Below are 26,467 nucleotides of genomic sequence, written 5' to 3'. Positions count from 1 at the left end.
AAAAGTATTGAAAGCAGGATCTCAAAAGAGATATTTGCATCTCCATGTTTGTTGCAGTATTATTCACAATAGCCAAGAAGTGAAAGAAATACAGTGTTCATTCACAGATGAATGAATTCGCAAAATGTGGTATTTATATGTGTACTATGGAATATCATTCAACCTTAAAAAGGAAGGAAATTCTGAAACATACTACAACATGGATTAATACCCTGAAGGCATTATTCAAAGTGAGATAATTCAGTCACAAAAGGACAAATACTGTTTGATTCCACTTACAAGTGATACCTAGTTAAACACAGACACTGACAGAAATTATAATTGTTGCCAGGGGCAGGAAGTGGGGTGGAGGTGGCTGGTTACTGTTTAATGAGTACAAACTGTCAACTTGAGAATATGAAAGGAGTTCTGGAGATGGAGGAAGCTGATGGTTGCACAGAAATGTGAATTACCGAATGCCACTGAACTTAAAATGGTAAATTTTATATTATGTATTTTTAAAACCATAAAATGAGAAAAAAAGACAGCTGGATCCTTGTATCTGTTTCTATCTTGAATCTTCTGAAATATGTTGTTTTGGTTGATGTTTCGGAAGAAAATCTGGCTTCATGTAGATACTTAGTTGGAAAAAAAAATCCTTTAATAAGTCTTCTCACATAATTGTGACTATTTTTCTTTGATACTCTACCAAAACTCGATGAGATTAGTTGCAATGTAGAATCTGAAACCATATTCATACACTTTTTGTTTTTACATAAAAATATGTTGAAAAAGTAGAATTGTTACTTGCTCAGTCGTGTCCAACTCTATGTGACTCTATACTGCAGCCTGCCAGGCTCCATTGTCCATGGGATTCCCCAGGCAAGAATACTGGAGTGGGTAGGCCATTCCCTTCTCCAGGGGATCATTTCAACCCAGGGATCAAACCCAGGTCTGATGCATCGCAGGCAGATTCTTTACAGTCTGAGTCACCAAAATCTATTTGTCTGTCTCATTCTCCAAATGGATCTTGAACTCATGTATGACTTTGTAATGTCACACATTGGCTATTTGGAAAATAGCTATTTACTGAGTTACCTTACTCAGTAGGTCTTAGCTGGGTATGATTTTATCCTCCAGGAAATTTTTGGCAATGTTTAGAGATTTGGTTGTCAAACTCTGGGACTGCTGCTGACATCTACTGGATAGAAGCTAGAGATACCGTGAAACATTTTACAGTGCACAACAAAGGATTATAGAGCTCCAAATGTCTACAGTGCTGAGGTTGGAAAACCCTAGTTTATTTAGGGCTGACATATTTCACTATAAAGTATAAAAACGTATATTTGTTAATGTCACCACTAATCTTTTTGGGAAAATTTGTTAAGTATTTGGAAGCTGTCAAGATGGCAGATACAAGTTCTCCAAAAACTTAAAGCTCAAATGTTATCATTTACAACATGTATTTTCAGTTCTTTTCCTTTCTGTTACAAAGCACACTTCATTTATTTTCAAGAACCTGTCTTAGAAATGACCAAGCCTAAAAAACTAGTATTTGTCAGTTGTTTTTACAGTTGAAATTGACATTCCATAAAATAAGGAGTTACTATTTCTCATAGCCACATAACTTGTTTTACCCAAGAATGCCATCACACATGGTATAAATGTTTTATGGATACTCACTACCTTGATTGAGCTTCCCTGGTGACTCAGTCATTAAAGAATCTCCCTGCAATGCATGAGACCCGAGTTTGATCCCTGGGTCAGGAAGATCCCCTGGAGAAGGAAATGGCAACCCACTCCAGTATTCTTGCCTGGAAAATCCCATGGACAAAGGAGCCAGGTGGGTTACAGTCCATGGGGTAGCAAGAGTTGGACATAACTGAGTGACTAAACCACCACCACTTCTACCTTGATTAAAGTAGCAGCAGATTTATCTACTGTTGCTTTAGAACCATCAATGCAAATGCTGACACAGTGGAAAAAGCAAATTAACCTTAGTATTATTAGAAAAAAGTTGACCTTATGGGCCCCCTGAAAAAGAGTCAGCATCCTCAGGGGCCCAGGGACTATACCTTGTAAACTTCAGCTCTAGATTTATGTGAGAGAAGTAAACCCCTGCTTGTTTAAGTTACCATTAATTGGGTTTTAAAAAACAAGTTAACTTGTACTTCTAGTTTTCAATTTTCCTTCTGCAGACTTGCCAGAGTCGGCAGTAACACAGAGATATTCTTATTTTTAAAAAATCCTCTCTTTCTTCCAGAGTTATTGAGATATAATTGAAAATGATAAAACTTTAAATATAGATAAAATTGAAAATATAGATAGAAATTGTATATATCTAAGGTGTATGATGTGGTGTTTTGATACACACACACACACACACACACACACACACAGCGCTAAAATATCCATCACCTCACGTAGTTACCGTTTTGTGTGTGTGTGTGTGCCTTGGGGGGAGAAGAACACTTAAGACCTATTCTGTGAGCAAATTTCAAGTATACGATACAGTATCATTAATTATACTCACCATGCTGTACATTAGATCTCTAGAATTTTTTCATTTCCTTCCTTTTTCGCCATTTCCTTCTCCAGGGGATCTTCCTGACCCAGGGATTGAACCTGGGTCTCATGCATTGCAGGTGGTATCCTACATTGCAGGGGGATTCTTTACTGACTGTAACATGGGAATCTTAAATTTATACTGCTTGACTTCAAATTCTGAGATACAATGGCACCCCACTCCAGTACTCTTGCCTGGAAAATCCCATGGATGGAGGAGCCTGGTAGGCTGCGGTCCATGGGGTCGCTAAGAGTCGGACACAACTGAGCGACTTCACTTTCACTTTCACACCTTGGAGAAGGAAATGGCAACCCACTCCAGTGTTCTTGCCTGGAGAATCCCAGGAACGGGGGAGCCTGGTGGGCTGCTGTCTATGGGATCACACGGAGTCGGACGATAAGTATAAGAAGTTAAGAAACAATTACTTTTCCGTGGCTTAAGTGTTTACTGTTAATTAAAACCCAGAAATCACTGCGATACCCATCATTGTTGCTCTGTTAAATAATACAGAACCTTTATATATACTAGACTAGAGTAAACCATGGGCTTCCCCAGTGGCTCTGTGGTAAAGAATCTGCCTGCAATGCAGGAGCTGCAGGAGATGCAGGTTTGATCCCTGGGTCAGGAAGATCCCCTGGAGAAGGGCATGGCAACCCATGCCAAGATTCTTGCCTGGAGAATCCCATGGACAGAGGAGCCTGGCGGGCTACAGTCCACAGGGTCGCAGAGTTTTACACGACTGAGAACACATGCACAGAGTAAACCATATCATAGAACACAGCATCATCTGTAATAGAAACCCCTATTTACCATTAGGAGGAAAAAACGAGGTAAATTTATGTATTAAAGTGGAATAATCCTCAGGATATATCAAGTGAAAAGACCATGGTACAGAGCCATTCTTTAATTCTGTTTGCGTTTCTCTTTGCTATCAGTTCAGTTCAGTTCAGTAGCTCAGTAGTGTCCGACTCTTTGCGACCCCATGAACTGCAGCACGCCAGGCCTCTGTGTCCATCACCAACTCCCGGAGTTCACCCAAACCCATGTCCATTGAGTCGGTGATGCCATCCAACTATCTCATCCTCTGTCGTCCCCTTCTCCTCCTGCCCTCAATCTTTCCCAGCATCAGGGTCTTTTCCAATGAGTCAGCTCTTTGCATCAGGTGGCCAAAGTATTGAAGTTTCAGCTTCAACATCAGTCCTTCCAATGAACACCCAGGACTGATCTCCTTTAGGATGGACTGGTTGGATCTCCTTGCAGTCCAAGGGACTCTCAAGAGTGTTCTCCAACACCACAGTTCAAAAGCATCAATTCTTATGCACTCATATTCTTTATATAGCAAAGCTTTCTTTATATAGCTCATCAGCTTTCTTTATATAGCAAAGTTTCTCTTTGCTATACCCATATAAAATATTTCCTTTTAAAAGGTGCCTCATAGTCTCAATATCTTTGTGTTGTGCTTAAAAACAGGTTAGCATGTCCTTCTCAGGCAATGTTGCTTAGAAATAAGCACAGTGTGCTCTCCTGTACCTCTCCTCCCTCATTCCAAATTGTTGCAAAGACAGAGAATATTAAGTCCACAAGTGGGGACAGTGGAAAGAACACCAGCTTCAGAGTCAGTTCAGACCTGCGTCTGCGACAGAGCTGACATCTTGAGCAAGTAAGTCCCTTAATTTTTCTGATTCTGAATTTTCTCTTTTGGCATATGGTGATGAAAATATGTGTATCTCATATATACTCTGGGGATTAAAATAAAAGCGCATACGCACTCAGCACAATGCTAGGTGCATATTAAGTGCTTCATAAATGAGAACTATCATTAATTTAATTCCATATTTGTGGGAGTCATTTAGATTTTTAGAAGCTCTGCTTTCCCAGTTTTCCTTCAGTAAGTACATGCTTAACACCTCAGCCTATGCTGCTAAGATACTCTGGAAAGTTAAGTAATTATGAGTGTCTTTCTGCTTCTTTTAGCACTTTTTAAGAGGAATGGGAGGGTGGGTAAGGTAGGGATATAGGCTTAAGAGACACAACCTAGTATGTATAAGTCGCTCAGTCATGTCCGAGTCTTTGCAACTCCGTGAACTATACAGTCCATGGAATTTTCCAGGCCAGAATACTGGAATGGGTGGCCTTTTCCTTCTCCAGGGGTTCTTCCCAACCCAGTATGTATAAAATAAATGAGCATCAAGGATATATTGTACAGCACAGGGAAATATAGCCATTATTTTGTAGTGAGTTTAAATGGAGTAGAGTCTATAAAAATATTGAATCACTATTGTACACTTGAAATTATATAATATTGTAAATTAACTATGGGCTTCCCTGATAGCCCAGATAGTAAAGAATCTGCCTGCAATGTAGGAGTCCCAGGTTCAACCCCTGAGTTGGGAAGATCCCATGGAGAAGAGAATGGCTACCCACTCCAGTATTCTTGCCTGGAGAAGCCCATGGACAGAGGAGGCTGGTGGGTTACAGTCCATGGTGACTACACTAAAAAAAAAAAAGGGAGAAAGAAAAGCAAAATTCCCTATTTCCATTTCTTATGACCAGAGAGTCATTTAAAGAAGAGTGAACTGTGTCCTTTTGACTTCAAAATGGAGTTTACCTTTCTTTAGATGCTTTTTGTGTGTTTATGATTAAATGTATTACTGTATGTTACAAGTTGAATGTTATATATAATATTCTTATATAGAAGCCTAACTAGAAAAATAACCATAATTTAAAACAGGTCAATAGTATGGACTGAAAGCCAAAATCTGGGATAATGTCTATATTGGATTCTCTTATTGATATAAATTATATTGTAGGAATGTAGCCTTTTCACCTTTTTAAGGTTTTTGTTTCTTCGTTTTCAGCTCCTTCAGTCTGACATGGCAGAAGAACCAGTGTGTCCCTCCACACAAATACCCGATGATGAAGATAGAGTTGAGTATATCTTTCAAAGAGAACTCTTCATTTTGTACTTCAACAAGATTGTGTATTTTCAAAATATTGATTCAGTAAACTGATATAGACCTAGCTGATAAAGGATTATCTTTATTACCTTTGGGCGTGAATTAAGTTTTATGCTGATTGGACTTAATCATTCCTCTGTCAATGGACATTTAGGTTGCTTCCATGTCCTGGCTATTGTAAATAGTGCAATGAACATTGGGGTGCCTATACCCTTTCAGATCATGTTTTTCTCTTCATAGAGGCCCAGAAATGGGATTGCCGGGTCATATGGTGTTCTGTTTTTAGCTTTTTTAAGGAACCTCCATACTGTTTTCCATAGTAGCCATACTGATGTACATTCCCACCAGCAGTGGTGGAAGGTTCCCTTCTCTCCACACCCTCTCCAGCATTTATCGTTTGTGGATTTTTTGATGATAGTCATCCTGGCTGGCATGAGGTGATATCTCATTGTATTTTTGATTTGCATTTCTCTAATAATTAGCGCTGTTGAACATCTTTTCATGTGCCTCTTGGCCATCTGTATGTCTTCCTTGGAGAAATGTCTGTTTAGATCTATCTGTTTTTGAATTGGGTTGTTTGTTTTGATTCTGTTAAACACCACAAGCTCTTTGTAAATTTTGGAGACTAATCCATTGTCAGTCACATCATTTGCAAATATTTTCTCCCAATCTTTGAGTTGTCTTTTTGTTTTGTTTATTGTTTCCTTTGCTGTGCAAAAGTCCTTGAGTTTAGGTAGGTCCCATTTATTTTTGCTTTTATTTCCATTGTTCTGGGAGAGCAATCAAAAAAGATATTGCTGTGATTTATGTCAGAGAATGTTCTGCCTATGTTTTTCTCTAGGAGTTTTATAGTGTCCAGTCTCACATTTAAAGTCTTTAATCCCTTTTGAGCTTACTTTTGTGTATGGTGTTAAAGAATGATAAAAATTCATTTTTTTCCATGTAGCTGTCCAGTTTTCCCAGCACCATTTATTGAAGAGACTGTCTTTCCTATGTGTAGTCTTGCCTCTTTCGTCATAGATTGTGAAGCTGCGAAAGTCACTGAGCCATGTCCGACTCTTTGGGACCCAGGAATTATCCAGGCCAGAATACTGAAGTGGGTGCCCTTTCCCTTCTCTAGGGGATCTTCCCAACCCAGGGATTTAATCTAGGTCTCCCACATTGCAGGAGGATTCTTTACCAGCTGAGCCACAAGGAAAGCCCAAGAATATTGGAGTGGGTAGCCTATCCTTTCTCCAGAGGATCTTCTCAACCCAGGAATCAAACCAGGGTTTCCTGCATTGCAGGCGGATTCTTAACCAACTGAGCTATCAGGGAAGCCTTGTCACAGATTAATTGACCATTAATCTATGACTAGGTGCATGGTTTATTTCTGGGTTCTGATTGGAGTTAAATATCAATGATAGCTTAAATAATTGTTGTATATCTCTTGCATCTGCAGACATTTTAACATATTTATTTTATTTATTTATTTAGCTGCACTGGGTCTTAGCTGCAGCACGTGGGATCTTTAGTTGTAGCATGTGGGATCTAGTTCCCCAACCAGGGATCAAACCCAGGCCCCCTGCATTGGGAGCATGTAGTCTTAGCCCCCAGACCCCCAGGGAAGTTTTTTTTTTCCCCAGGGAAGTTTTGCAGATATTTTTAGTAGTGCAAAAGACTATTTCAGTTTTTTGGGGGGGAAGGGCTCTTTTTAAAAATTTATTTTTAATTGGAGGTTAATTGCTTTATAATGTGTTGGTTTCTGCTGTACAACAGCATGAGTCAGCCACAAGTATACTTATATCCCTTTCCTCAAGACTATTCTAATTTAACTCCAACGAATAAAAAATGAAAACTCCAGAACCTCCTAGTACGGGGGAGGAACAGTACTACTTTGATGCATATGCTTGTGAAACTTTAGGCACTTATAATAAATGATTTTTAAATGAAGTTATTTTAGAAAATGGCAGGGTGGCTGCTTTTTAATTACTTTTACTGAGTGAGAAATTGAACCAAGTTTGATTTTAAGATGAGCCTCTCTACTAGGGAAAACATAGTACCTCACATAAAATTTCACACTAATAGAGTAGCATGTCTGAATGAGTGAAAACTGGGTTTTAGAACTGTCTTTGGTCAAAACATCAAATAGATCCATGGGTACTGAGCTACGTTAAGTAGTGGTTGCTTATGTCTTTTTTTTTTTTCTTATGTCTTAATAATGGTTCTCTTGATGTTTTCCTCCAAACATGCATGTTTTTTCTAGATCTTAGTTTAAATCAAACTAGCATATTTTTTTACACTGTCGTCATCTTGGATTGAGGTATGGTGCACAGTGCTTCTCCATATGGTATACCAGATTGGGGTGTTGGGTGCAGTGGTCTGAACCAGGAACTCTAATCCTTTGCATTTGGCCCTCTTAGGAAGCAAAACTAGACTAAGCACAAAAGAAGAGGTTACATCTTATTTGATCACCTAGATTCCATCTTACTGTTCCTGGGGACCCTAGTGGGCTTTGCTGGTGTCAAAACTACTGTTAGAGTCCTATCTCAGTGACTAAACCACTAGCTTATGCCCATTTTATTTTAGCTTTGGCCTCTCTGATGCATTAAATCATGGTGAGTGCTATTTTGTTAACATGACATTAAAATAACATTTTAGAATGGGCAGATCCCCAAGGTCAATTAGTCAAACTTTAATCTGATATATAAATGTTTGCTACAAACGCTTTAACAACTAACCTTCCAACCTTTTTTTGAACCCCTTATGATTGGCAACTTAGTTTATTCTCCCTTTTGAAATTAAAAATACCATTCTCACATTATTAAAAGAAAAATTCAAACAATAGAAAGGAGAAAATTCTCTTCTCAATCTAGTTCTTTACAGGCAATAACTAGTCTAATCTTTGGACAACTTTTTGTGTCAGTACATACAGATCAGTCTTATTCTTTTTAATAGCTCTATTCTTTTACTGTTGTAAATACTTTTCATCAATAACCAGTCCCCTATTGGTAGCTATAAGGTAATTTCTGGCTTTGTTTTTGTTTTCTGTTATTCTATACAATACTGCTTTGAATATGCTCCTACATACTTTTTGATGTACATGTTGAAATATTTTCCTAGAAATGAAATTGTTGGGCCAGATAGTATATGCCATTTAAATTGATAGTAATTATCAAAACATTCTATAAAGTTACATTTACACTCCAGCCACCAACATATGAAGATGCCTGGTATCTCTCTCTTAAATTGGAATTCAAGGCTTAAGTAGATCCATTTAATTTTTGTGTAACTTTAATTATGACAAAATCCTGCTCATGTATAGTATAAAATTAGTCCTTTGGAATTTGTCCCCTTTTGCCATTCCCTTGAATGCCACAAAATAATGTAATCCTTTTTCCATAGGACAGTCTTCATGTGTTTTCAGATTTGTCCCTCTAAAATGCTTCTTTTGCTCACCTTCAAATTTTCAGTTTATCACATAGTTTTTTAGAAATTGAGGTATCATTGACATATAACATTGGATTAGTTTTGAGTATGCAACATAATGATTTGATGTTGTATATGTTAATATGCGGTAGTCCCTCAATCGTATCTGACTCTTTGCGACCGCATGGACTGTAGCCCACCAGGATCCTATGTCCATGGGATTCTCCAGGCAAGAATACTGGAGTGGATTGCCGTTCCCTTCTCCAGAGGATCTTCCTGATCCAGGAACTGAACCCTGATCTCCTTCATTGCAGGCAGATTCTTGATCCTTTGAGCTACAGGGAAGTCCTTATTGCAAGATGACTACCATAATAGGTTAGTTAGCATCCATTACCACATGCTGTTCCATCTATTCTTTTCTCATGACATGTTTTAAATTCTGTTATTAGCCTCGTCAATCTCCTTTGGATTCCTGTCTTCATTTCTCCCTCTCTCCTCTCTTTTCCCTTTTCTTCCTCTCATTCTCCCTTCCTCTTTTCCTTCTTTCTTCTCTCGCCCCTTTCCTTCCAGGCTTTTTATAATGAGCACCAACAATATACCAGAAACTATGCCAAGTGTGAGATGATGTAGTGTTCTAGTGTCCTTCTTAGAGCAGAAGATGAATTTCCAAGGAAAGTTCCCACAGAGATAAGTTCAGACTGCCCATCCTTTATCTGGATACACTGACCAACCTAGGGTTTTTTTTCTCTACAGTTATATTACAATGTTAAATTTTTACCTTTTTAATCATCTGAGTTTCTTGCTTCTTCTTCCTCTTTATGCCTTTATCAAGCTTCACTTGCTATTAAGCCATGGATTGTAAATGCAATATGGTGTGTTTAATTCTTTTGGAGTTTTCCATAGTTTTCTCATCTGTCATAATATTTTTATAGTTGACACTATTTTGATTCTTTTTTCTGTCTTCCTGTCTGGTTATTCTTCATCTTCTTTTTAGGCTTCTTTTTTCACCTTCTGAGAGTGGGCATTTTCCCATGTGTCATTCTTGTTCTTTTTTATATTTCTTCAAACCTCCACTGTGCTCAAATATATATAATCGCTTTCAGGGTATTTCTATACTTTAGAAATTAGAATTTCAAAATTCAAACTTATCTTGTTCTCACACAAGAATGTACTAACTTCCTTTTCTGATTTTCCTATTACTGGCCATGGTATCTATACCTGATTAGGGGTCAAGTTCTTTTAATTTTTTTTCCCCAGAAAGCCTCCTCATTCTCTATATTTTTCATTCACACTAGTAATTTTATCACCATTCACTTTAGAAAATGTTATTTATTTCTGGCTGCATTGCTATCTTCATTGCTACATGTGGGCTTTCTCTAGTGGCGGGAGCTGGGGCTACTCTCTAGTTGTAGTGCATGGGCTTCTCATTGTGGTGGTTTCTCTTGTTGTGGAGTGTGGGCTTTAGGCACAAGGGCTTCGGTAGTTGCAACACACAATCTCAGTAGTTTAAAAGCATAAAGAGGAAGAAATAGTTTAAAAACATAAAGAGGAAGAAGCAAGTGGCATATGGGCTTAGTTGCCCCAAGGCATGTGGGATATTCCTTGACCAGGGATTGATCATGTGTTCCCTGCATTGGTAGGTGGATTCTTAACCACTAGACCACAAGGGAAGCCCTATCACTTATTTTTATAAGGGAAGGTCTTCCCAACTCACGGCTCTAGTTTCCTCTCCAGGCCACTTTGCATGCTAGTGCCTCATTCATCTTTTTGAAATGTTTCTTCCTTATATTATTCTCTGACTCAAATCTCCAGCCACTGCCCATTACTAATTCGATAAACATCCATATTCCTTAGCCTCATATCCAAAAACTCTCTCTTGTTAGGGTCCTTTTTATCTTTTAAGTCTTCCCAATTTAAGTCTTTTCCTTCAGGTAGGCAAGTTCTTTACAACACAAGGGCAAATAGTACATTGTTCATTTGCCATATTTCCCTCTTGCTCATAATATCTGCTTCCTCCATACAAATCTTATCCTATTTTCAAGAGCCAATCTGTCATCTTTTAAAATTATTTTTAACTACTCCATGTTAACAGTCATCTAGCCTTCTTCCAAATTCCTATATTTTTTTAATTGACTTTTCTAAAATTTTGATACTTAGTATGATATTAATAAATATTTTAACTTTTTCTGCATGGCTTTTATTCTCCTTGAAATTATATGCTCTTCATAAAGAAAACTCTCTGACTTATAGGACATTAGGGTGTGAAAGAATTTTAAGCTCACCTGGTCAAATGTTCTCATTTTAGAGAAGAGAAAACAGGCATCAGTGACTGTTTCAAAGGCTCACAATGACTAATGACTTTTCTTATTCGGCTACCTTTCCCCATATGACTGGGAAAAAAGCTCATTGATTACAGGGTAAACATCAGGGCTTCTCAGAGCTTGAAGAGTCCTTTATAATTTACAGACTTTGCATGCAGTAACCCATTTTCTAGATATAGTCTGTATGTCCTTGTTATCATGAGAGATTAAAATAATGTATGGTTAGCATTTCAGTTTCATTTGAATGCATGTGAAATAATGCTTTTCATGGTAGGTTAAACCTTATATTTTTATATACTTACCTTATGTATACCTTATACACCTTCTTAATTTGCTTTACTGTGGATGATGCAAAGGTGAAATCAAAAAAGAGATTTGCATGATCATAAATGCCAAATTAGTAGAACGTGAAATATTGAAGTTTTCTACATAAATTATATAGTAATTTTATAAAAATATATATTATAAAAAAGAACTTTCAGCCCAATGGAAGACATTTGTTAAGTAATTGTGATGATTCAAAACTTTGCTTGTTCTATTTGTTCTGTGGGTAAAAACTCAGTGCTAATGAGGCCAAGGTTTCTGGTATTTTCCTGATAATAAAATGGGCTATATTTTGTTCTATGGACACTTTGATCTGGTACCTCCCTGAGTTGAAGTTTTTAAAATGAGTGAAGCCTATCACAGGGGAGTCTAGGACAGAGAGAACAATAGAGCATCCAAATCTGTTATTGTTTCATATCACCTTCAGATTTTATGGGTCAGAATGTTCTCTTTGAATAGAGAACTCAGAATTTGCCACATATATTAAACCCCACTAAGAGCACAAATAGTAACAAATTAAAATTTTTTCTTATTTGATTGTATTTTCAGTTTAGTATTGCTCAATATGCTGTCTTTAAATATAAAATCCCCATGGAATTTTTATTAATTAATCCTTGGTTGATGCTTGGATTCCTGATTGGGACCAAATAGGACCCTGGTAGAGTCCTATCCCTACCCTTCATTGTTCATTTAGCATATACTAATTCAACTAAAGCTGAGTGCCGAAGAATTGATGCTTTTGAACTGTGGTTTTGGAGAACACTCTTGAGAGTCGCTTGGACTGCAAGGAGTTCCAACCAGTCCATCCTAAAGGAGATCAGTCCTGAAGATCCATTGGAAGGACTGATGCTGAAGCTGAAACTCCAATATTTTGGCGACCTGGTGTGAAGAACTGACTCACTGCAACAGACCCTGATGCTGGGAAAGATTGAAAGCAGGAGGAGAAGGGGACGACGGAGGATGAGATGGTTGGATGGCATCACCAACATGATGGACATGAGTTTGAGTAGGCTCCGGGTGTTGGTTTTGGACAGGGAAGCCTGGTGTGCTGCAGTCCATGGGGATCACAAAGAGTAGGACATGACTGAGCAACTGAACTGAACTGAACTAAATTCAACTAACAACTATATCATCATCTTTTATATATCTAAAATTACCTATTGGGATTTCCCTGGTGGCCCAGTAGTTAAGACTCCATACTTCCAATGCAAGGGGTTATGGGTTCAATCCCTGGTCAGGGAACAAGATCCCACATTCCAAGTGATGTGGCAAAAAATAAAATAACCTATCACTTAATCCATTAAACTCATCTTTTTCTGTAGATTTTTAAACATGTTCATAATAGTTACAGTGTTTATCTGCCAATTCCTCTTTGTGTGGGTGTTTCTTTTGATTGTGTTTGTCCTTGGCTGTGAGAGAGATTCTTTTCTGCTTCTTCCTATCTAGGAATTTTGATTATACATTGTAGAAAGTCTAAGTTCTATTATTATATTTCTCTAAACAGTAGTGAATTTGTTTCAGCAGTTAGATTACTGGCAAGTCATTTGGACCCTGTTGAGTCACGATATTCTTTGTAAAGGTGGATTTGCCTTCGTTGTACCCTTCGACTTGGGAGTAACTCTTTAACTTAGAACATAATCCTTGATCCTATAGTAAGTCTTTTTACAAATTTAAATAAAAAGTTCAAAGTGTTTATTTAATGTGTTGATGAAACTCATCTAACTGGGAAGAAGCTTAAACTCCAAACTGTCTCCTTGGGTCTTCCCAGTACCACTGCTAAAATACCAGCTCAGCGTTCTTAGAATGCCAATTCTTCTCTGAGTTTCCACTGAGCTCTTTACAGTCATACCTACACATACAGAGTTAGACTCAGCCAGGTATTCTAAAGTTTGCACATTTGGGTCTCCCCATGCTGTGGCTTGCTCTTCCAATATTTCTTTCTCTGTATCCTTGTATTTTGGCAGCCCCAAATTCTAACCTTAGATTTCCCAGCTCAAGATTGTCGCTCTTTGCTTGAGCTCTATGTTTCAAGTTTCTTATTTACTAGGGAGTCGCTTCATGGGAGTATGTGGATAAATCTAGTTTTACCTATTATGCTAACTTGTTTCCAGAATTTGATTTATTCTTGTTTCTGCCTCCTTTTCTTTTGCTTCCAATGCCTTCAAACAGTTGTTCTCGTTGTTAACGTAAGGAAAGGTAAAATGCTATTAAGTTACTCTATCATCAAAAGTTAGGCCTATACACAATTTTATATCTTACTCTTTAAAGAGTTTCATGTATTTTTCAATTTATTAAAGCATTTTTTGTAAATATCTCTAATGACTGAAGAAGGCCCCAGTGTGTATGTGAATAAATATATTATCATTTACTTGGATATTCTATTACAAGGAATCATATATTTGGATGTTAGAGAGCTACAGCAAACACTTTTCTGCACAAAGCATTTGTGAAAATTTCTAGTTGTTTGGGAGAGATTTCCAGAGCTGAGACTAGTATAGATTAATAAGCCTTCTTCGAATTATTTTCCACTTTTAAAAATAATCAACTGGTAAATTTATGTATAATAAATTATAATAAATAAATAAAATAAAAATAATAAAGTATAATAAATATATTATTAATGGATTTCTGGGCTTCTAGGTTGGTGTTATTAGCAATGGATTCCTTTAGCAACTTGATACGACACAAGTTCTCAGAGGCATATCACAAATATGAAGTCAAAGTTTTTAGTTACTTTTTAAAAAATTCAAATAAACTTTTATTTCTTGCATGTATTAACATATACTGGATCTCCTGAATGTATTACCAAACTGAAATGGAATGAAACAATGTTGTTTTCTTTTTTCCATAAAAATAATTCATTATTGTAGACAACATATTGGGCTTTCTTGCGGTATGTCTTTAATTTCCTACTTTTAAACTTAGAAACATAGTCTATTTGAGTGTGAACCAAGATAGGGTCACTATTTATAAAAATGATGACAAAAATCTATATTTCTGGTTCCGGTCTCTCTTCTTACAAATTTACTTCATTTGCATCTTGTCTGAAGTATGATAATCAAAAGATATTTGATCATTTGAATGATCATATGAAATGATGTCATTTCTCAAATAATCATTTCCATTTCTTTGACATATTAATATAGTCATTGTCAAGTGATATCTTCTAGCTAATCAAAATATTGTTTTTTTCTTTAAGCAAAAAGAAGATAATATCCGTTGCTTAAATATGCTTGGCCATTTTGGTTTCGATTGTTTGGCTCATCAGCTGGTGGACAAATCTGTTCAACAAGGATTCTTTTTTAATATTCTCTGTGTGGGTAAGTGCCAAACCCCTTCCATGAATTATTTCTTAATTGTTCATTTCAACTTACTTTAAGCAGCATAACACTGGGACTGTTACTTTAAGACTAGGTCTTTGTATTGGTTCGCATCTTCTTAGCTGTGTTACTTTGACATTTTTTTTTTAAGTGTTTCAGTGCTCTTCAAAATCTGACACACCTTTCTGTATATTATCTTTCCATATTTTGTTAATGATGGATGGAGTCAGAAGTATCATATGTATTTCAAGGACATTCCAGTCTTTGAAATATTTGGGACCCTTTGTAAACCATTCTAGGGAGGGGACAGGGTGTTACTTCACAGCTATCTTATGCCCCTATGATGTATCTGTTTCTGTACAGGGGAAACTGGAATTGGAAAATCAACCTTGATTGACACACTGTTCAATACTAATTTGAAAGACAAAAAATCTTCACATTTTTACTCAAGTGTTGGACTTAAAATTCAGACATATGAACTCCAGGAAAACAATGTTCAGTTGAAATTAACTGTTGTGAAAACGGTGGGCTATGGTGATCAAATAAACAAGGAAGCCAGGTGAGTGTTTTCTTAATTTGAAAAGTTACTGTTATTTCAAGGAATTTGCTTTTTTTCTCCATATGTTAAAAAGTAATGTTCTTCTAGAATATATCTAAAATTTAATCACTTCGCTGTACAGCAGATATTAGCACAACACTGTAAATCAACTATACTTCACTTAAAAAATGATAAAGTGGGTCTATTGTAGATGGCATGTAGTTGAATTGTTTTTTAAATCCATTCAGCCACTCTATGTCTTTTCATTGGGGAGTTTACTCCTTTCAAATGGGCTTCCCTGGTAGCTCAGCTGGTAAAGAATCCGCCTACAATACAGGAGACCTCGGTTTGATTCCTGGGTTGGAAAGATCCCCTGGAGAAGGGAAAGGCAACCCACTCCAGTATTCTGGTCTGGAGAATTCAGGGTTGCAGAGTCAGATGTGACTTCCACTTTCCACTCTTTTCAGATAATTATATATAATATATGCTCTATAGTATATAGTGATACATTTGAGTAATTATTCACAAGGAATGACTTACTACTATTATTTTGCTATATGTTTTCTGTCTATCTTGTAGTTCCCTTGTTCCTCGTTTCCTCTTTTTAGTTTCTTTGTATTTTGTTGATCTTTGTAGTGATGTGTTTTCTTTCTTTTTTTCTTTTATGTATCTTTTATAGGTATTTTTTGTGGTTATCATGAGGCTTATATAAAGCATTTTATAACAGTTTATTTTAAGCTTATAAAAACTTCAATCACATGCACAATTTTACAGTTTTACCTGTTCTTCACTTTTAATATCAAACTTCATATTTTTATGTTGTTCATCCATTTGAAGATTTTTGTATTTAGTTATTTATACTTTTTTCTTTTTACTTCTCTGGTACAGGTAAAAGTGATTAACTTACCTTTTTCATTATAGTGTTACAATATTCTCTATTTGTCTATATTTACCTTTATTTACCTTTACCATTGAGTTTTATACTCCTGTTTGCTTTTGTGTTACTATAATGAGTCCACTTGTTTCAACTTGAATAACTCCCTTTAGCATTTCTTTTCAGGTAGATCTAGTGGCATTTCTTCTAAGGCAAATTTAGTGGTGATGAACTTCCTCAGTATTTATTTGTCTGGGAAGTATTTTTTTCCTTTCATTTCTAAAAGGCAGTTGGTAGGTTTTTTCTTTTTATCACTTTGACTATATTATCCTGTTCTTTTCTAGCCTGCAAATTTTATGCTGAGAAATTGGTTCATGGTCTTATGGGGGCTCCCTTATATGTGATGAGTTGCTTTTCTGTTGCTGCTTGCAAACTTTACTTTTTGTCCTTGACTTTTTAAAAAGAAATTTTATTGGAGTATAGTTGTGCTACAATGATGCATTTTTGTCTATTTTGCAGCAAAGTGAGTCAGCCATACACATACATGTGCTGTGTGCTCATTTGCTCAGACATGTCTGACTCTTTCTGACCCATGGACTGCAGCCCACCAGGTTCCTCTGTTCATGGAATTTTCCAGGCAAGAATACTGGAATGGGTTGCCGTTTCCTACTCCAACACATACATACAACCCCTCTTTTTTGTATTTCCTTCCTGTTTAGGTCACCACAGAGCACTGAGTAGGGTTCCCTGTGCTATACGGTAGATGCTCATTAGTTACCCATTTTATACATAGTAGTATGTCTATGTCAATCTCCCAGTTCATCCCACCCCTCCATTTCCCCCCTTGGTGTCCATATATTTGTTCTCTACGTCTGTGTCTCTATTTCTGATTTGCAAATAAATTCATCTGTACCATTTTTCTAGATTCCACATATATGTGTTAATATACAATATTTGTTTTTCTCTTGCTGACTTACTTCACTGTATGTCTCTAGGTCCATCCACACCTCTGCAAATGGCACAATTTGTTTCTTTTTATGGCTGAGTAATATTCCATTATATATATATGCCACACCTTCTTTATGCATTCCTCTGTTGATGGTCATTTAGGTTGCTTCCACATCTTGGCTATTGTAAATAGTGCTGCAGTGATCACTGGGGTGCATTTATCTTTTGGAATTATGATTTTCTTGGGTATATGCCCAGGAGTGGGATTGCTGGGTCATATGGTAGTTCTATTTTTAGATTTTTAAAGGAACCTCCGTACTATTCTTCATACTGGCTGTATTAATTTACATTCCCTCCAACAGTGTAAGAGGATTCCCTTTCCTCCAGACCCTATCCAGCATTCATTGCTTGTAGATTTTTTGATGATGGCCATTCTGACCAGTGTAAGGTGCTACCTCATTGATTTGCATTTCTCTAATAATTAGTGATATTGAGCATCTTTTCATGTGTTTTTGGTCATCTGTATGTCTTCTTTGGAGAAATGTCTACTTAGTTCTTCTACCCATTTATTGATTGGGTTGTTTGTTGTTTTGATATTGAGCTACATGAGCTGTTTACATATTTTGGAGATTGATTCTTTGTCAGTTGCTTCGCTTGCAAATATTTTCTCTCATTCTGAGAGTTGTCTTTTTTTTGTCTTGTTTATGGTTTCCTTGGCTATGCAAACGTTTTTAAGTGTAATTAGGTCCTCTTTGTTTATTTTTGTGTTTATTTTCATTACTTTAGGAGATGGGTCTAAAAAGATCTTGCTGTGATTTCTGTCAAAGAGTGTTCTGCCTATGTTTTCCTCTGAGAGTTTTATAGTGTCTGACTTACATTTAAGAATGCATTGAGCTGTATATCCACCTCCTCAGCTGGGACCTAGAACAGTTGTATCACATCCAAAAATTCTCTTGTGCTTTAGTCAATTTATCCTTGTGCTGATACCATGCTCTATTAATTATTTTAGCTTCACAGTAAGTCCTAATATAGGAAGAATATATCTTCTTCATTTTTTTGCAGTATGTCTTGAGTGTTCTTGGTTCTTTGCACTTATATATATATACATATACATACAAAAAACTTGGATTCTACTTGAGACTGCATTGAACTGAGAGAGCATTTTGCCTTTGCTGTAAACAGTGGGTCCTTAAAAAAAATTATTCATTTTGACTGTGCTGTATATCCCTTGCTGCTCACGGGCTTTCACTCATTGTAGCAAGTGGGAGCTACTCTTCCTTGTGGTTCACAGGCTTGTAGTGGTGGCTTCTCTTGTGGTGGAGCATGGGCTCTAGGCATGTGGGCTCAGTAGTCACAGCACTCAGACTCAATAGTTGCAGAACACCGGCCCTAGAGTGTGGGCTCAGCAGTACACTGCACAAGTTTAGCTGACCCTCAGCACGTGGAATCTTTCTGGACCAGGGATCTAACCCATGTCTCCTGCATTGGCAGGCAGATTCTTAACCACTGTACCACCAGGAAAGTCCAATGATGGGCCTTTTTATTGGTTTATGATTGTTATCTTTGTAAGGACATGTTATGAACATTTTAATTGCTGGGCCAAGCTAGTGAGTGCACATATTCACTATATAGTAAATGATAAAATCACAGACATCAGATGATATTAATCTGTTATGTTAAATGTTTGAATAATCTTTTTTTTTTTTTTTCAGCTACCAGCCAATTGTTGACTACCTAGATGCTCAATTTGAGTCCTATCTTCAAGAAGAGTTGAAAATTAAACGTTCCTTAGGTGACTACCATGATTCCCGCGTCCATGTGTGCCTTTACTTCATTTCACCTACAGGACATTCTCTGAAGTCTCTTGATATATTAACCATGAAGAACATTGACAGCAAGGTGCGTTTGGTAAATTCATCAGTCTGTCAAGATTTGATACTTATTTTGAAACAATACAAATCTTGAACTTCCCTAGTGGTCCAGTAGTCAAGTATCCATCTGTGGGTGCAGAGGACATGGATTTGATTTCTAGTCCGGGAAGATCCCATATAACGCGGGGCAACTAAGCCCATGTGCCATAACTACTGAACCTAAGAAACAGTGCAAATCTTGAAAGCATTTACACACAAGAACTTGGCTTCCCTGGTGTCTCAGATGGTAAAGAGTCTGCCTGCAGTGCAGGAGACCAGGTTTGATTCCTGGGTTGGGAAGATCCCCTGGAGAAGGAAACGGCAACCCACTCCAGTATCCTTGCCTGGAAAATTCCATGGACAGAGGAGGCTAGCAGGCTACAGTCCGTGGGATCACAAAGAATCGGACATGACTGGGTGACTTTACATATATATCATTTTTTCTGTTAATCTTTAAAGCATTTGTGTTAGTTTTCTAGAGATACCATTACAAAATGCTGCTTAGTGATTTAACAATAGAAAGTGCTTTAAACAACAGACATTTTTTTTCTTACAGTTCCAGAAAGTGTCACCAAGTTTTGTTTTTTCTGAAACCTCTCAGTTCAGGAAGTAGATGGCCACTTTCTCACTGTCACCTCACATGATCTTTTGTTTGTACACACATGTGATGTCTCTGTGTGTCCAAGTTTCCTGTTTTTATGAGGACACTAGTGAACTGGGTTAATGCTATTTCAATGGCCTTAGATGGTGCAAATGAATGATAAGTAGAAGGACAAAGTTGATCTATTCTACAATGTTGATGAAAAGTCTCTTCTGACATTTTAATACTCAACTGAATAAGAAATCAAATTGATCATACTTCATTTTGCTACTTACATTTTACCAAACCCAGATGCATTGGAAGCTAAGAAAACTTAAGAAGAGAAAAACCTGAGCCTTCTAAACCTGGTCTCTGATTAAAGTTTAATCTTCAAAAATACTGATGATTTTGGAAAGCAATTTTCTGAAGAAGTCATGAAAGCTAGGGATTATTTGGTTACGAAAATGTGTTGTCAGATATTGTGAGGTTTTGACTGTAAAAATGCCATTTAATAATTAATTCTCAAAGGTGAGTTTTTCTTTGCTTCTTTCTTAATAGGTGAACATTATACCAGTGATTGCCAAAGCAGATGCAATTTCTAAAAGTGATTTACAGACATTTAAGTGTGAGATAATGAATGAATTGATTAATAATGGCATCCAGATATATCAGTTCCCAACAGATGATGAAACTACCACTCACACGAACTCCTCAATGAATGTAAGCCTCTAACTATTGAATCTAAATTCTATTTGACAGGGGGGATGAAAATATAATTTATAAGTAACCTTATTAGTAATACAGAAAAAATTGGAAAACACCCTGATGCTGGGAAAGATTGAGGGCAGGAGGAGAAGGGGGCAAAAGAGGATGAGATGATTGCATGGCATCACTGACTCAATGGACATGAGTTTGAGCAAACTCCAGGAGATAGTGAAGGGAAGCCTAGCGTGCTGCAGTCCACGGGGTCCCAAAGAGTCGGACACGACTTAGCGACTGAACAACTATGTTAGTAATATAGTGTCACTTGTATCTGACAAAGAGACTATAAATAAGGTATTTTCCCCCAAAATCCAGTGTGGGAAAATGTTTCTTTTTCTTTTTGATTTTGAAAAATATTTCCTGAGAATCAATTATTTTAAGAAGCATTTTATTCTTTTAAAAATCCTTTTAGAAAGATATGGTTCACGTACCGAATGACTCACCCACGAAAGTACACAATTTAATGATTTTTAGTCTGTTCACGGTGTGCGCAACCCTCCACAGCCAAACTGACATTGTTATTATATAGTAGACATAGAAATATTATCTCAAAAAGAAACCCCATACTCTCTAGCTTTTCTCCCCTACCGCCTGTCAGACTTCCTCTCCCCCAGCCCTGCTGCTGCCCTAGGAAACCACTAATCAACATCTTTCTCTTTCGATTCCTCTGTTCTGGATATCACATGAATGGAATTACATAGTATTTGGTCTTTTCATGTTTTAATTGGCGATCAGTGTGTCTTCCCAGGGGAAAAATTTACTCAGATCATTTGTGCATTTTTAACTGAGCTTTTTAAAAAAATTATTATTGAGTTGTTAGAGTTCTTTATGTTTTCTGGATACCAGGTGCTTATGAGATACATGATTTGCAATTATTTTCTCCTAATCTATTAGTCATTTTTCCATTTTATTTCTGGTGTCCTTGGAAACACAAGCTTTTTAAAAGTATTGATGAAGTCCAATTTATTTATTTTTGTTGTTACTTGTGCTTTTGATGTCATATCTAAGAATGTTTTGTCAAATCCAAGGTAATAAAGATTTTCTTATGTTTCCTTCTAAGAAGTTTTAAAATTGTGGTAAAATATACATAGAATGAATTTACCATCTTAAACTTTTAATTTTTTTATTTTAAAAAATTAAAAAATGTTTTTGATGTGGACCATTTTAAAAGTCTTTACTGAATTTGTTACAGTTTTATGAAGTCATTACTGAATTTGTTATGGTTCTTTTTTATGCTTTTATTTTTTTGGCTGCGAGGCATGTGGGATCTTAGCTCCCTGACCTGGGATCAAACTCGCAACTCCTGTATTCGAAGGCAGAGTCTTAACCACTGGAATGCCAGGGAAGTCCCCAACTTAAATCTTTGGAAGTTCACAGTTGAGTGGCATTATCTGTTCATAGTTGTTGTGCTACCAACTATATCCACAGAACGTTTTTCATCTTGAAAAACTGAAGCTCTGCAATAAATAATAATTTCCTATTATTCCTTCCATCAACTTTATGAATTTGACTACTCAATGTACTTCTAGTAGATTGAATTATAATATTTGTCCTTTCCTACCTGTACAAATATTTCTTTGAGTCTCTGCTTTCAATTCCCTTGGGCCAATTCTTGTATGTGCCAAAAAGAGGAGTTGCTGGATTGTATGATAATTGTAGGTTTAATTTCTTGAGGAACCGCCATACTTTTTTCCATGGTGGCTTCACTGTTTTTGCATTCCCAGAAAAAGTGCACAAGGTTTCCAATTTACCACATTCATACCAACACTCGTTATTTTCTTTTTTTTTTTAAATGGTAGCTTATCTTAATGGATATGAGTTGCTATCGCACTGTGGGTTTTGTGTGTGTGTGTGTGTGTGTGTGTGTGTGTGTATAGTCATCTTTATTATAGTTCACGAGTACAGTAGAAACTGACATGGATTTCTTTATGAAGACATGTAGATTGTTATGGGCAGCTGCTTTCCACTTTCACTTGAGAATGGTAAAGAAGCCAATATCAGTGTCATTATATCAAGTTTTCACCTGATAGGAATCCTGAACAGGTCTCTTGGGGTCTTCTAGGTCACTGTTATATTGTCTGCAGACCTCCCTGCACCCAAGTGTCTCTGTAATTCCTTATACATTTCAAAAGGCACTTGGGCAAAAGAACACTATTACTCTGCTTGTTTTTAAGGTGCAATTCCTGGGTTAAATATTGTGCATATACATCTCCAAATTGCCCAGGCTTATCTTCCAAATAAGGCATTACTCATTTTACTGATCTCCCTGCCAAACAAAGGACCCCAAAGCATTCTGTTAATCTCAAAGAAGTCAGGTGAGGCTCTTCTCTCCTCAAATCAAGTTATTTGAAATCCCAAATGAAATGCTAGTGCCAAAGGGCAAAACAGTAGCCTTTCCTGAAAAGCTGCATTGTGATTTTTTAAAAAAAATTTATTTGTATATTTATCTGTTGGCCGTGCTGGATCTTCATGTTGCAGCACACGGGCTCTAGGTGCGTAGGTTCCGTAGTTGTGGCACAAGCAGCTTTGTTGCTCCGCGGCATGTGGGATCTTCCCTGACCAGGAATCAACCCATATCCCTTGCATTGGCAGGAAGATTCTTTACCACTGGACCACCAGGGAAGACCTGCCCTTTTTAAAAAATGGGTTGTTTGCTTTGATATTGAGTTGTATGAGCTGTTCATATATTTTAGGTATTAACTCCTTAGTAGATATGTCATTTCCAAATATTTTCTTCCATTCCATAGGTTGTCTTTTCATTTTTTGACAGTTTCTTTTGCTGTGCAAAAGGTTTTGAGTTAAATTAGGTCCCATTTGCTTAGCTTTGCTTTTGTATCCTTTGCCTGAGAAGGAAGATCTAAAAAATATTGTGACCACTTATGTCAGTGTTCTGCCTAGAGTTTTCTTTTAGGAGTTTCATGGTTTCTGGTCTTACATTTAGATCTTTAATTCATTTTGTATTTATCTTTGTATATCTTATGAGAAAAGTTCAAATTTCATTCCTTTACATATTAACTGTGTAGTTATCATGGATTTATCCAGCACCACTTATTGAAGAGACTGTCTTTTCCCGTCATATATTTTTCTCTCCTTTGTCATAGATTAATTGGCCATATGTGTATAATTTATTTCTGAGTTCTCTGTTCTGTTCCACTGATATGTGTGTCTGTTTGTGCTAGTACCATACTATTTTGATACTGTAGTTTTATAGTATAGTCTGAAGTCAAAGAATGTCATACTTACAGTTTTGTTCTTTTTTCCTCAAGATTGCTTTGGCTGTCTGAGCTCTTTTGCAGTACCATACAATTTTATTATGTATTATGTAACTAATTCCATTAGTTCTGTGGAAAATGTCGTGTGTGTTTTGATAGGGATTACATTAAATCTGTAGATTACTCTGAGTAGTATGAACATTTTAACATTATTAATTCTTCCAATCCATGAACATGTTATATTTTTTCACTAATTTGTGTCATCTTCATATTCTTTCATCAGTGTCTGATATTTTTCAGAATATTGGTCTTTCACTTCCTCTTTTAAGCCAATTTCTAGGTATTTTATTCATTTTGATGCAATTTTAAATGGATTGTTTTCTTGATTTCTCTTTTTGACGGTTCATTATTAGTAAATAGAAAAGCAACATGTAGAAATTTGTATGTTAACCTTTATTCTTCAACTTTATTGAATTGATTTATTATTTCTAGTGAATTTTTGGTAGAGACTTAAAGTTTTCTGTATATAGTATCATATCATCTGCAAATAATGACAGTTTCACTTTTTCCCTTCCAACTTGGATACCTTTTATTTATTTTTGTTGTCTGACTGCTGTGGCTGAGACTTCTAATATTATGTTAAGTAGAAGTGGGATCTCACAAATGCTTACAGAAATTAATCTGCACATTTTTAATGCTAAGTCATAAAATCTGAGGCAGGATAAATCACTTGTTTGAATAAACTTATTATGTATTCTTGTCTCTGTTATTTCCATAACAGAAATAAGAGTAACAGAGTAAGTCATATTGGTATAAGAAAATATGATGAAATTCGTTCTTACTTTCTAGGGCCTCTTACCTTTTGCTGTAGTAGGAAGTACGGATGAAGTGAAAGTTGGAAAAAGGACAGTCAGAGGACGTCAGTACCCCTGGGGAATTTTACAAGGTAAACATAACAAACGTCCATGAGAAGTCTTGTTCTGGATTGATTATACTTAAATATATATAATTATAAAATTATGTAAACTATAACTGTAAATATATAAAACAAAATATTTTAACCAGTCAATATTGGTAACTCTCATTAAACAGCAAATTAACAGTTACTGATAAGGAGCACAGATTCTGTTTCATTTGAGATAGTGATTATTTTGACTATAATTTATTCTCATGGGAATTTTCTGGAATTTTTTTGTACTTTAGGCAAAAACTCAGAAACTGAGCAGAACCTTCTCATTTACCCTAGTCTGCCATATACAGATTATCTCTGTGGTGCTAATCCATTGTATTCAGACTGCTGAAAAGTTCTTTGAACAAAAGAACTTTGAACAACATGGAAGCATAAATATTGGTACTTGAAACATATTATATAAGTTAATTGCTACCCAATTTATAAAGCACTATTAAGTGGTTACTAGTAAAAGGGATGATAAACTATTTCAAAAATAAAGTAATATAATTTATTTTTGGATAAATTATACCTAGACATTTATATTAGTTATTTAGCATCATGATGAGTTAGAATATTGTCATAACAGTCGTTAATTGTCTGATTCATATACTTATGATAATAATTATTGGGGACTGGATTATCTCTATCTGTAGAGATAATGTTCCAAATATTATTTTCAATTAATATGTTATAAATTTTTAAATTTATTAAATGTACTTAAAGACAACATATTTTAATGAATATTATATTTGGTTACAATATCATACCCAATACCCAAAATATTGTGATCAGTCTTTTGGATATGACAGGCACAAGAGAGAGCCATGTGAATTTATTGAGTGATTTTGAAAAGTGACTAATTCATTCTCATACATATGGTATAGAAATATAATTTAATAACTACATCATGTACAATTGTTAAGGCCTTTACATTAGTAGGATTTAATTAAATTATTTAGTTAAGTGAATCTTAGTTTAGTTTATCTTCTTTAAAAGAAGATAATTTATAGTTTATTTATAGACCAGGAAATTTGCTTTAAATTTATTAGCCAGAAACTAAATAGGAAGCAGTGAAATAATATGTTACATTATATTAGTATATAGCATCAGTTCATCAATTCATCAGTTTACTGCTCTGTAAAATACCCTGAGAATATTCATTTGAAAAATACTAAATTATTAAAGAAAACTTATGCTATATAAGTTTCAAAACCACAAAATTAAAAGACTCTTGCTCCTTGGAAGAAAAGCTATGACCAACCTAGACAGTATATTAAAAAGCAGAGACATCACTTTGCTGAAAGAAGTCCATATAGTCAAAGCTATGGTTTTTTCAGTAGTCATGTATGGATGTGAGACTTGGGCCATAAAGAAGGCTGAGTGCTGAAGAATTGATGCTTTCAAATTGTGGTGTTGGAGAGGACTCTCGAGAGTTCCTTGGACTACAAGGAGATCAAATCAGTCAATTCATATATTGAATTTCTATATTCAGGAAATCAGTCCTGAATATTCATTGGAAGGACTGATGCTGAAGCTGAAGCTCCAATATTTTGGCTACCTGATGAGAAGAGCCAATTCATTGAGAAGAGTCTTTTCCTCATTGGAAAAGACCCTGATGTTGGGAAAGATTGAAAGCAGCAAGACAGGGGACAACAGAGGATGAGATGGTTGTATGGCATCACTGATTCAATGGACATGAGTTTGAGCAAGTTCCGGGAGATGGTGAAGGACAGGGAGGCCTGGTATGCTGCAATCCATGGGGTCGCAGAGTCAGACACAACTGAGCGACTGAACTGAACTGATGCCATATACTAAT

The 26,467-nt window shown here is 36.2% G+C and overlaps 1 protein-coding gene across 4 annotated transcripts in view; it reads left to right on the top strand.

Annotated features, from left to right (window-relative positions):
- The first annotated feature begins 351 nt into the window (after positions 1-351).
- Positions 352-26,467, top strand: part of SEPTIN14 (septin 14) — a 29,886-nt gene continuing 3,770 nt past the window's right edge. Inside the window, exons 1-9 of one of the 4 annotated variants that reach the window (XM_061154019.1) lie at positions 378-475; positions 1,120-1,263; positions 4,107-4,205; positions 5,404-5,472; positions 14,755-14,875; positions 15,239-15,434; positions 18,948-19,134; positions 20,284-20,445; positions 24,549-24,645. In XM_061154019.1, the coding sequence (XP_061010002.1) occupies positions 5,419-5,472; positions 14,755-14,875; positions 15,239-15,434; positions 18,948-19,134; positions 20,284-20,445; positions 24,549-24,645 (817 nt within the window). In that variant the 5' untranslated portion in view covers positions 378-475; positions 1,120-1,263; positions 4,107-4,205; positions 5,404-5,418. Of the gene's footprint in view, positions 476-1,119; positions 1,264-4,015; positions 4,206-5,403; positions 5,473-14,754; positions 14,876-15,238; positions 15,435-18,947; positions 19,135-20,283; positions 20,446-24,548; positions 24,646-26,467 lie in introns of all 4 variants that reach the window. The other 3 variants (XM_061154018.1, XM_061154017.1, XM_061154021.1) reach the window with 3 other exon arrangements.

Source organism: Dama dama, chromosome 10, assembly GCF_033118175.1.
Source record: "Dama dama isolate Ldn47 chromosome 10, ASM3311817v1, whole genome shotgun sequence".
NCBI lineage: Eukaryota > Metazoa > Chordata > Mammalia > Artiodactyla > Cervidae > Dama > Dama dama.
The sequence above is the reverse complement of the archived record's forward strand: the minus strand, read 5'-3'. Positions and strand labels throughout refer to the sequence as shown.